General features: G+C 38.9%; 1 protein-coding gene across 3 annotated transcripts in view; it reads right to left on the bottom strand.

The window, feature by feature from the left end:
• BBS4 (Bardet-Biedl syndrome 4) overlaps positions 1-12,622 on the bottom strand; it is a 67,346-nt gene that overhangs the window by 28,425 nt on the left and 26,299 nt on the right. The window contains exon 4 of one of the 3 annotated variants that reach the window (XM_043982448.1): positions 1,703-1,782. The exons of the other annotated variants lie outside the window; for them this stretch is intronic. Coding sequence (XP_043838383.1) covers positions 1,703-1,782 — 80 coding nt within the window. The remainder of the gene's footprint in view (positions 1-1,702; positions 1,783-12,622) is intronic. 3 annotated transcript variants of the gene reach the window in all.

The following is a 12,622-nucleotide window of genomic DNA, read 5'->3' as shown; positions in this document are numbered from 1 at the left end:
ATTCAATTCCCCTTTAACCAATCCCTTCAAGAGTGTTCCTTTCTTTTTTTTTTAATTTAAAAAAAATTTTATTTTTATTTCTGCATTAGTCATGTTATAAGAGAAAAATCAGAGCAATGAGGAAAAACTTCAAAATAGAAAAACAACAGCACCAAAACCAAAAGAAATAGTATGGTTCAATCAGCATCTATACTCCACAGTTCTTTTTTTTTTTCCTGGATTTGGAGATCCTCTTCTATCATGAGTTCCCTGGAACTCTTCTGTACCATTGCGTTGGTGAGAAGAATCTAGTCCATCACAGTAATCAACACTCAATGTTGATGATACTGTGTACAATGTTCTTCTGGTTCTGCTCATCTCACTCATCATCAGCCCACGCAAGACCCTCCAGGTTTCTCTGAACTCCTCCTGCTCATCGTTTCTTACAGCACAATAGTATTCCATTACATTCATATAAGAGTGCTTCTTTCTACCTGATCAAAGGTAAACTCAAGAGATGTCCTAGTCAGTCCATCACTCTAATTCCCTTCAGGGCATGGAGGACCAAGACTATTATTAATCTTAACTGGATCAATCAGGGAACCTTTCCCTTGTCCTACCACCAACCTAATTACTTCCAGGTGAATCCTTCCTAGGCTAAAGGAGAACACTTTCTGAATTAAGAGTTATAGAAAGACTAACAAGCATTCTTTCATATTCATCTAAAGGTTTTGGACTAAGATTATTTTAAACTGCTTTCTTAATATTTATTTCTACAAGAGTGAAGCAAGAAGGAAATACGATAAACTGTGTCCACAATACATACTAGAATTTTGACAGTAATCAAAGTCAAACTCATGATTCTATAGTATGGAATCCATCCCCTTTCCCCGCCGTGCCGCACTGTGCCCCCCCCCCCATTTTTAAAGTTAACCAAAACAATGCTGTTATAGTTAAATTAGGGTTAAGGGAAAAGAATCCTTTCTCTGAATTCTTACTTTTGAAAATCTTTCTGAAATTATTAGTTTAATTAATTGTAAAGACCAATTAAGGTTCCCAAGAATTGATGACAAAAAACGCACTGCCTCCTCTCAGTAGAGACTGTGCAGTAGATGTGAAGTAGGATATAAACTATCAGACATGGTCGGTTATGTCTGATAGTTTGGCTTCAGTATTTTTTATTTGTTACAGAATGGCAGCAGGATTTCAGGGAAATGTCTGTGGTATAAAAACAAAAAATCAAGGCAAAGGAAGTAAAGAAGGAAAAGATGGAGGGAAAGGAAAGAAAAGGAAAAGGGAAGGGAAGGGAAGGGGAAAAGAAAAAATGTATTAGTTCCATTTACTCTCTTCCTAAGTACTGAAGGAAGTTCTTTCAGTGTTTCGAACTTGGACAACAAGAAGGCAGAGCAAAAAGAGCTATAATAAAGAGAGCCAAGGGATGGGACCCTAGGCCCTGCTCTACCAGTGATGTCATGTATGATTTACCCCTCCACACCTTCATTTCCTTATGTGTCTATTGAGAAGGATCACAAATTCTTTCTCTGATTTGTAGAGTGTTGTGGATTCAGAGGAGATGATGAATGGGAACTCACTCTGGAAAGGACAACAAATTGTAGAGCAAGTATGGTATTATTATCATCACTGAGAACATGAATTCTCCCTGTCCAGGACTACACCGATGGAGATGCAGAGGATATAGGAGTTGGGCTAAGTCTGTACTGACCCAAGGTTATATGCTGGAAGTTGCTTTGTGTGGCTAAATCCCTGTTATCAGCTTGTTTGCTTGTTGTGTGCCTCTTTTTCCTAAAAGTGGAGTTCAGAAAAAAAAAATTACAGTTATTTAAAGGTTCTGCTTAATCAAGTTTTTACTGTATATTCATAATTATCACAAATCACCCTTAAATCAAACCTCAATAATAAAAAACACATTTACTATTATTATCTTAAATTACATAGCACCTTAAGGGCACATCTCACAGAACAATCTCCGAACCAATATAATTTCGCAAAAGAGTGACTATTAAACTATGAATAAACCTCACTGTACCATCAGCAAACTCTGCTGTGACATCATTCAACTAACTGTTCATTTGTAACATTGTTTCTATGAAATGAATTCTATGTAACACAAGTCAACAAGCATTTATGAAGTACCCTCTTTGTGCCAGGCAGAGGCCAGGGATGCAGAAGGGGAAAAAGTCCCTACTCTCCAGGAGCCTGTTGTGATGTTTAAAATCTAAATTGTGGTCGCCTTAAATTAGAAGCTTTAGCACCAGTCCTTGGGCATTAAACATTTATTAAAGCATACAGATACTCCCATAGAGTTCAGAAAGTTAAGAAAAAAGCCTATTTAGCCTAGAGTTCCAGCCTGGTCTGGTTCTTCCTCAAGTCCTCTGACACAAGCCTGCTTCAATCACGAACTCTCTCCAGCAAACTCCTTGTGGAAGCTTTTTATAGGTCTGGAACAGAGGCGGTCCTTACACACTGCTTCAAGCTGATTGGTTGGCATCATCCAAATCCATTGGTTCTGAAGGTGTTCTCAAGGTGTGATTACAATCCAGTTAACTTGAAGTAGGCTAATCAGCAGTTAATCACTCTCACTTGATTCAATCAGTCTAGATCAATCTCCAGGTGGGTCTTTGAGTATCTGCGAAATCTCATTATTTCATCACACTGTATTAGTCTACCAGGAGAAAGCTTGCCTGTATACTTCTTAAAAAGTATTTTACTGTCTATTATTTCATTTAATCATTCCAACAACCCATAAGGTAGCCAGGGTAGTTGTTATTATCCTCATTCAACAAATCAGGAAGTGGAAAGGCTGTGACACTTAAGGAGAAATAGTTATGGGCAGAGGACCAGAACCCAGGATCCTGAGCCATTACTCTCTTTCCACTCTGTATGTTGTTTCCTGACTCAGAATTTATGTAAGATCCTCAGATCTAGTGTTTAAACTGTCAACTATCCATAACTTATTTAAATCAAAATAACATTTTATGTGATCCTAATCTATTACTGACAGTACATACAAAAAGGGAATTAACCGGGGCAGCTAGGTGGTGCAGTGGATAGAGCACTGGCCCTGGATTCAGGAGGACCTGAGTTCAAAACCAGCCTCAGACACTTAACACTTACTAGCTGTGTGACCCTGGGCAAGTCACTTAACCCCAATTGCCTCACCAAAAAACAAAAACAAAAAAACAAACAAAAAAAGGAATTAACTGAAGTCAAGCCTGGAAATCAGCTTTTCTGACACAAAACAGCTTTCTACTAAACCATTGTTGTTTCCTACCAAGACAGTAAATTGAACATGACTCTTCCAAGATCTTGTTTTTGAGTTAAAAATTCTTCAAGCTAATAGTATATAGTCAGTCTTTTGCACACATTTTTAATGTGCTTAATTTTAATTATCTACAGAGCATCTAGTCTAACCTGTACCTGAAAATGGATTCAATCTACAATATGCCTGACAACTGGTCATCTAACCCTCTCTTAAAGACCTCAGACTAGGGGAAAGCCAATACCTTCCAAAGAAGCCCAATGAACTGTTGAATAGCTCTAATTGTTAGAAAGTTTTTCCTATTGTCAAGCCTAGATATGCCTCTTTGAAACTTCTACCCCTTGTTCCAAGTTATGATCTCTGAGGCCAAGTAGAATAAGACTAGCCTTTCTTCCACATGAAAGTCCTTAAAATATTTGGAGACAGCTATTCTTCCCTATCCTTCCCCCAACCGCTCAGGACTTCTCTATTTTATACTAAACATTACCAATTCCTTTAACCAATCCTCACATGACATTAGCTCAAGGCCTTTTCCTACCCTGGTTGCTTTTCTCTGGATACTCTATCAAAAATCCTTTTATCAACTATTAACATCCTTCCTAAAATGTTTCATCCAGGGGGCAGCTAGGTGGTTCAGTGGATAAAGCACTGGCCCTGGATTCAGGAGGACCTGAGTTCAAATCCAGCCTCAGACACTTGACACTTACTAGCCTTATGACCCTGGGCAAGTCACTTAACCCTCACTGCCCTGTGAGAAAGAAAAAAAGAGAGAAAGGAAGGAAGGAAGGAAGGAAGGAAGGAAGGAAGGAAGGAAGGAAGGAAGGAAGGAAGGAAGGAAGGAAGGAAGGAAGGAAGGAAGGAAGGAAGGAAGGAAGGAAGGAAGGAAGGAAGGAAGGAAGGAAGGAAGGAAGGAAGGAAGGAAGGAAGGAAGGAAGGAAAAAAAATGTATCATCCCAAATTGAACACAATGCTCTAGATGTTCAATACTGAAAAGGGTAGAGTACAGTGTGACTTCTTATTTCTGTGCATGTAATTTTAAAGCAGATGAGATCTGGGAGGATAACAGGCTCAGAGTTAGGCAAGCCATCAGAGACCATGGAATCCCTAAGTTAGAGTGGATGTTAGACATCACCCAGTGAAACCACTTCATTTTACAGATGAGGAACCTGAGGCTTGGAAGGATCCTGATTTGCCCAAGGTGGCTGAGCTAATTAGCTAAGAGCCCTACTAGAACCACATGGCTCCAGAAACAGGGAATGCTTTTTCCCACTGTTGTTATCTGAGTGGGAAGAGTGGAAGGGGTGGGGCATTAGAGACCCTGAACTCCTAGGAACTCACTGGGGACTCAAGTCACATAAAATAGCTGTGTCGTGCCCAAGAGAGGAAACCAGAAAGAAGACAAAGAGTAGGGAATGTGAAGTTTTGTGTTTTTTTTTAAACTATGCTGCCTAGAAGAATAGGACTTTGCATACAGTATACCTTTAAGAATGAACTGAACGTGTATATGTGTATACATATGTAAGTACATGTGTATATGAATGTCTATGTATATGTCTCCTCTTTTACAGAAGAGAAATGTAACAACTAGGGAGAAGTCAAGATATCAAGCATTTGTAGGTACTGTAGCTTGTCCAAGGTTATAGATAGCAACCTGAAGAACCGGGACTAGAACCCAGAACTATATTATGGAAGGTGGCTATTATATTGGTGTCAATTAGGAAGTAAAAAAAAAATTAGAACTAATGTGGAAATAGGTCATTTGGTGAAAAAAATAGATCTGATGATAATGAATATCCTGAATGGTTGAAAAATTAAAGGAACTTCCCCCCGGTCCCCCAAAAAAGAATTAACTGAACAGGGGCAGCTAGGTGGTACAGTGGATAGAGAGCACAGGCCCTGGAGTCAGGAGGACATGAGTTCAAATCTGACCTCAGACACTTGACACTTACTAGCTGTGTGACCCTGGGCAAGTCACTTAACCCTAATTGCCTCACCAAAAAAAAAAAAAAAAAGAACTGAACAAAATTTAACTGAAGCTATAACAAATTCAAGAACCTCTGCAGTGTGCCAGTCAGATAAGCCTAAGAGCAAAGTAATTTTGAAAAAAGTGCTATCCTTTGACCATTTGAAAGATCTTTTGGTACATTGGTGGTAAACCTTGGGTCCTCAAAAGCTATATTAGTCACACAAGCTCTGTCAGGTTCTACCAGTGAAAGCAAAGGACTAGGTGTCTACCTTCCAAGGACCAGCCTAGGTAGCTAGGTACAAAGAAGCTCATCATTATTAGGTTGACCATTTGGCAATGAATTCATTCGCCATGGCAACTCATGAAACAAATGTACAAAATGGCTTTCAGTTCTATCCCCCCTGGATTTTTACAATAATGGTATCAAGTGACAGAAAAGATAGCAGAGGGGCTAAGAATCATAGTTTTTCCACCACATAGAAAAATAACTTGGCTAAGAGATCCTTGTTCAGTGTTCAACGAGTGGACATATTACTGGAAATGGACTGATCTCAACTTGACATTTTTTGCCTTAAGCAAAACTAAAAGACAAAGCTATGTGGAAGAATGGCACACAGGTTCAAATAAAGAAGTAGGTTTTCATCAAAGGTCCAAGAACAATAAGAAACATCATGTCATGGAACACATGGAGCAAATGGCTGTAGAAGTGGAAATAATGGAAACAAATGAGTGGAGAAAGAGAGGTAAGCTTGGTATGGCCCAACATGAACCCTAGATTTGGGCAAAGATTTCAAAAAGTTCAGAGATAGGATAGGTAGGATCTCACAGACTAAATTCTGCAAAGGAAGTCTAAGAGGAATGGGAAACCCTGAAGATAGAATGCCAAAGATACAAAGAGAAACAATTTCAGCGAGGAAGAAAAACAGGAATTGTCTATAGAGCCTGATGTGGATGCACAGAGAACTCATTAACTAAGGTAGGTTTTTTTTTTTTTTTTTTCAAAAATAGATACAGAAAGTGGAATCAAGAGCCAGTTACAGAGGATGAATATAAGAGCTTGGAACAGACCTGTGAAAATGGTATCAGAGTGTTGAAATAAGCTGAGACTGGTGGGGAAAGCTGAGAAGGAGGGCTATTTACCACACTTGGCTGAATTAAGAATGAGAGGTGTGTGTGTGTGTGTGTGTGTGTGTGTGTGTGTGTTAGGGTAGAAGAGAGGTAAGGGGGAGAGTGGGCTTGAAAGAATATGCATAATAGGGCGAGATCAGAAAATTTATGACAATTTTTTAAATCATCTTAATTCCACTTGTTACAAAAACTCCAGAGAGGCCATGCTGTGCAATGGAAAGAGCACTGGGTTCCAATTCTGCCTCAGATGCTTATTACTTCTGTGACCTGGCACAAATCCCTCAGCCTCCCTAATCCTCTGTTTCCTCACCTGTAAAACAAGGAGGTTGGAGTAGCTGGCCCGTCAGCTCTCTATCCATGAACCTAGGATTCTAGAATAATTATCTAGATCACCCTACCCATCTGTATCTACAAACCAGCCCTCATCAATCTTTAAGTGAATGATATCCACTTGCATTTATGGAGTGCTTCAAAGTTTACAAAGCATCCTACACCTGGTATCTCATTTGAAGTCCCCTTTGGTGCCAGCCCCATTTTATTATTTCCATTTTTCCAGATGAAGGAGTAAAGGTTCAGAGGGATAAGTGACATCTCTGGGGTGACACACAAAGGATGGAAGGTGGGATCTCAATCAAACCTAGTATTATACCTCCTCCCACACACACACAACTACCACCACACTGCCTTCATGAAAAAGGCCTTAAATATGCACACTGACATTGTGACCAATCTGATCCTTCCATGCTTTCTCATCCTGTATAATCCATGACTTTCTATCCATGCTCCACAGAAGATATTTAAATAGGGGCAGCTAGGTGGCGCAGTGGATAGAGCACTGGCCCTGGAGTCAGGAGGACCTGAGTTCAAATCTGGCCTCAGACACTTGACACTTACTAGCTGTGTGACCCTGCGCAAGTCACTTAACCCCAATTGCGGAGGAGGAGGAGGAGGAGGAGGAGGAGGAGGAGGAGGAGGAGGAGGAGGAGGAGGAGGAAGAGAAATTCAAGTGCTCAGTGATTTTTAAAGTTCTTTTTACTATTTCCAGAACACCAGTGGAACACGTGGACTGTCCATCTAGTTATCTCTCCCTCATGAATCTCTTTTCTGAGCTATACAGTCTTTTACAGGTTATATAGTCTTTGGTCTTTTTTCTTTTTTTTCTTTTTCTTTTTTTCATTTTTTTTACCTTTTTTTTTAATTAATAAAGTATTTTATTTTTTTTCCGTTACATGTAAAGATAGTTCTCAACTTTTGTTTATACAAGCTTTACAATTTCAGATTTTTCTCCCTCCCTCCCCTCCCTCCCCCCTCCCCTAGACAGCAGGTAATCTGATATAGGTTATATATATATACACATAATAACATTAAACATATTTCTGCATTAGTCATGTTATAAGAGAAAAAATCAGAGCAATGATGAAAAACCTCAAAATAGAAAAAAACAACAGCTCCAAAAACAAAAGAAATAGTATGGTTCATTCAGCATCTATACTCTGCAGTTTTTTTTTTTTCCCTTGGATCTGGAGATCCTCTTCCATCACAAGTTCCCTGGAACTCTTCTGTGCCATTGCATTGGTGAGAAGAATATAGTCCATCACAGTAGATCAACACTCAATGTTGATGATACCGTGTACAGTGTTCTTCTGGTTCTGCTCATCTCACTCATCATCAGCTCACGCAAGATTTGGTCTTTTTTCTTAGGTGAAAGTCATCATTGGCAATGCACCACAGCCAACTTACAAGCACGATGTCTTTGCGGTGCCCTAAAACACTGTCAAATTTTGCCTGCCTTAAATATGTATTTCCCAAGAAAATAATTCTTTTGTTTTTGTTTTTTTGGGGTTTTTTGGGTTTGGTTTTTTTTTTTTTTTGGTTTTTGCAGGACAATGGAGGTTAAGTGACTTACCCAGGGTCACACAGCTAGTAAGTGTCAAGTGTCTGAGGCTGGATTTGAACTCAGGTACTCCTGACTCCAGGGCTGGTGTTTTATCCATTGCGCCACCTAGCTGCCCCCTAATTCTTTTCTTTTTTCCCCATTATTACAGTTGACAGGCTTTGATGCTGTTAGATAGGAGACAAATGACCAAGGTTGTCAGAATGGCATCTTTCCCTCTGGAACATGATGGAATAAAATGTGAATATATTGGAAACTGCTGAATGCTCCCGTGGCCATCCAGCTCTTTGGGAATGGGCCCAACCAAAAAACAAAAATCATTTCAGAAATTCTGCTCTCCTGAGATGTTTAGTGAAGAGAAACACATTTGGATAGACATTTTTTTCTACATACATAATGAAATCATAAGAGAGACCGAAAGACTATAAAGACCTATTCCAACTTTCTAATTTTATAGATGAGAAAACTGAGACCCAGAGAAGGGGAACAATGTGCTGAAGCAATCAAACTAAAACCCAAGTCTCCTCATCCTTCCACAGTCCCATATTTCTTCTTCTATTTGTAAACATAACAGTCTGCATAAGTGGGGATGATGACAAAGGATCTGAATATCCAAATAGAAAATACATCTTATATATCTATATGTATATGTATATAGATATATAGATATAACCTATATTAGATTACCTGCTGTCTAGGGGAGGGGGGAAGGAGGGAGAAAAATCCGAAATTGTAACGCTTGTATAAACAAAAGTTGAGAACTATCTTTACATGTAACGGAAAAAATAAAATACCTTATATGTAAAAAAAAAAAAAAGAAAATACATCTTAAATAATACATCCAAACTTATATGATTAAGATCTGGTGTTCAATCATTTATTTTCATATGGTATAACTCTACTAGAAAAGTCTTATCTGTGAACATCTTTAGGGATTTTACAGTATATTTCACAGAATTACTTCTTGGAGACAATCTTTGCAACTATATTCTACAGTATAAATAAAAAAGTTACAATATTAAGTATGTTGCACTGGCATTTTAATGACATTTTACTTGTCATACTCACATAAATGCTAATACAATCAAAGAATTCGTTTGTTGTTTTAATATAGATGTTTTTTTTTTTTTTTGCAGATGGGAGTTTTCACTCCTACAAGTTCAAAGTTGGCTTTAAAATTGCCTTGAGGAATTAATCGATGTTGATTTGAAAATGCTAAATGCATTCAGAAATAAAGCAGTATACTTTTTAAATTGGCAGATACACAGATCTGGGAAACTTTGGGAGGCAGAATCAAGATTCAAAGTGATCTGGACTGACAGACAACAAGCACAATAGAACGAGTAACTAGACCTGGGAGTAAGAACACCTGAGTTCAAGTTCCAGCTTTGCAATTTCCCAGATATAAGAAAGTTGGACTCATTGATCACCCAGGTTTTTTCCACAACCAGATTTACGACTCTATAACTAACTGAGTTTCAGTTTCCTCATTTGTAAAATGGTGATAATAGTACTTGTACTACCTGACCCACAGGGTTGGTCTGGTTTTTGTTTTTGTTTTTTTGTTTGTTTTATTTAGTGAGGCAATTGGGGTTAAGTGACTTGCCCAGGGTCACACAGCTAGTAAGTATTAAGTGTCTGAGGCCGTATTTGAACTCAGGTACTCCTGACTCCAGAGCCAATGCTCTATCCACTGTGCCACCTAGCTGCCCAGGGTTGTTTTTTGATGGAAGTGTTCTGAGAATAAACCTTTTTAAAGTATTCTTAACAGGGTGAAACAAAATAGGATAAACATACAGCTCTATATTTGGGTTCAAAAAATCAGGTGCCCAAGTATAGGATGTGGGAGACCTGCTTTAGGAGCAGCTAATTTTTTTTTTCGTCACAAAAATATTTTTTTATTTTCTAATTACATGCAGAAATAGTTTTCAACATTTGTTTTTATAAGATTTCTAGTTTCAAATTTTTCTCCTTCCCCCTCCCCAAGACAGCAAGCAATCTGATATAGGTTATATATGTACGATCACATTAAACATTTCTGCATTAGTCATGCTGTGAAAGAAGAATTAGAACAAAAGGGAAAAACCTCAAAAAAGAAAAAAAAAAGAAATAGTATGGTTCAATCTGCATCTGGATGCCACAGTTTTGTTTTTTTTCTGGATTTGGAGCATTTTCCATCATGAGTCCTTTGGAACTATCTTGGACCATCATATTGCTGAGAAGAGTCAAGTCTATCACAGTTGATCAACACACAATGTTGTTGATACTGTGTACAATGTTCTCCTGGTTCTGCTCATCTCACTCAGCATCAGTTCATGTCAGTCCTTCCAGGTTTCTCTGAAATCTGCCTGCTCATTGTTTCTTACAGCACAATAGTATTCCATCACATTCATATACCACAACTTGTTTAGCCATCCCCCAATTGATGGGCATCCCCTCAATTTCCAATTCCTTGCCACCACAAAAAGAGCAGCTATAAATATATATATATTCAGAAGGGTAAACAAAAATGGTCAAAAGTCTAGAACGCAAGTCACGACAAAAATATTCCAAACCCCCTCTCTCTCTCTCTCTCTCTCTTTTTTTTTTTTGGAGGGGCAATGAGGGTTAAGTGACTCACTCGCCCAGGGTCACACAGCTAGTAAGTGTCAAGTGTCTGAGGCCAGATTTGAACTCAGGTCCTCCTGAATCCAGGGCTGGTACTTTATCCACTGCGCCACCTAGCTGCCCCCCCAAACTCTCTTTTAAGAAATTGTTGGGGCAGCTAGGTGGTGAAGTGGATAGAACACCGGGCCCTGGAGTCAGGAGGACCTGAGTTCAAATCTGGCCTCAGACACTTGACACTCACTAGCTGTGTGTCCCTGAGTGAGTCACTTAACCCCAGTTGCTGAAAGGAAGGATGAAAGGAGGGAGGGAGCAAGGGAGGGGAAGGAGGTAGGAAGGAAGGGAGGAATTATTGATGCTTCCCCCCAAATTATCACTTCCTTCAAGTCTCAAGACCCACCTTCTCACAGTGCCCTCCTTCTGAGATTATCCCCAATTTCCCTCTTATATATCTTAGATTGCGGGCTCCTTGATAGAAGGCTCTGGTTTCTTTTTGTTTGTTTTTGCTTTTCTTTGTATCCCCAGAGCTTAGTACAGTGCCTAGCACATGATAGGCACTAAATAAATGCTTGTTGACTTGACTTCCCAATAATCCCACCCCTACAAAACCCTCCTTTGTAACAAAGTATAACTAGGCGAAACAATGGATAGATACACTGGCCATGTCTGACCAGAGATGCCTCATTTTGCACTTACTCTCTACCAGGAAAAGGGAGGCTTGTTTTATCATCAGTCCCTCTGAAACCAAAGTTTTGATTCACTGATATGAACTGTGTTGTTTTCCTTTATGTTACTGTGGAGTTTGTGCATATTGTTTTCTAGGTTCTGCTTAATTTACTCTCTTCAAACTTATCAGAATTCTTCATATAAATCATCCCTTATGGCTCTACAATATTCCATTATATTGATGCACCACAGTTTTAGTCACTTCCCAGCTGATGGACATTTATTTTGTTTCCTTTTTTTTTTTTTTTGGTACTATAAAATGTGTAATGAATATCTAGAAATTTATGAGACTTCTTTTAACCTCTTCAAAGTATAAATGGGCATTACTGAGGTCAAAGGGAATGAACAATTTAACCACTTTTCTAGCATAATTACAAACTGTTTTCAAGAGCAGTTAGACACATTCATCAGTCCTCAAACTTTCTGATTTCTAAGGTCCTTTTAGATAAGATAAGATGAGATTTCTTTTATTTAACCCTTTGTAATATAACATAACTAATATGACTGGAAATTGGGGAAAGAAGCAGAGGTAAGAATGAATTTCCTAACAGACACAGTTATTAGACAAGTGAAGAGGCAACCTCATGAAGTTCCCCATCACTGGTTGATCACACAGAAGTTGAATGACCACCTGCTGAAACTGTAAAAACGTGGTATTAGGTTATCCCCAAGGTTCCTTCCAACTGTACAGTAGAACAAAACAAGAAAATACTGGGAGCCAAATATATCTACTGTCATTGTCTACAGAGGGAGATGTCATACATAGGAATGGACAAGGCTCCTCTAGGGACCCAAAGGCTCACTGTAAATTACAACTTGTAGGGGCAGCTAGGTGGTGCAGTGGATAGAGCACTGGCCCTGGAGTCAGGAGTACCTGAGTTCAAATCCGGCCTCAGACACTTAACATTTACTAGCTGTGTGACCCTGGGCAAGTCACTTAACCCCAATTGCCCCGCAAAAACAAACAAACAAAAAATTACAATTTGTTCAGTTTCAACATCCTGTAAACTAAACAGATGCTAGATGAGCCAAAGCTTTTTAGGAG

This window comes from Dromiciops gliroides, chromosome 2, assembly GCF_019393635.1.
Source record: "Dromiciops gliroides isolate mDroGli1 chromosome 2, mDroGli1.pri, whole genome shotgun sequence".
Lineage (NCBI taxonomy): Eukaryota > Metazoa > Chordata > Mammalia > Microbiotheria > Microbiotheriidae > Dromiciops > Dromiciops gliroides.
Note: the sequence above shows the minus strand (reverse complement) of the source record. Positions and strands in the feature narration are given on the sequence as shown.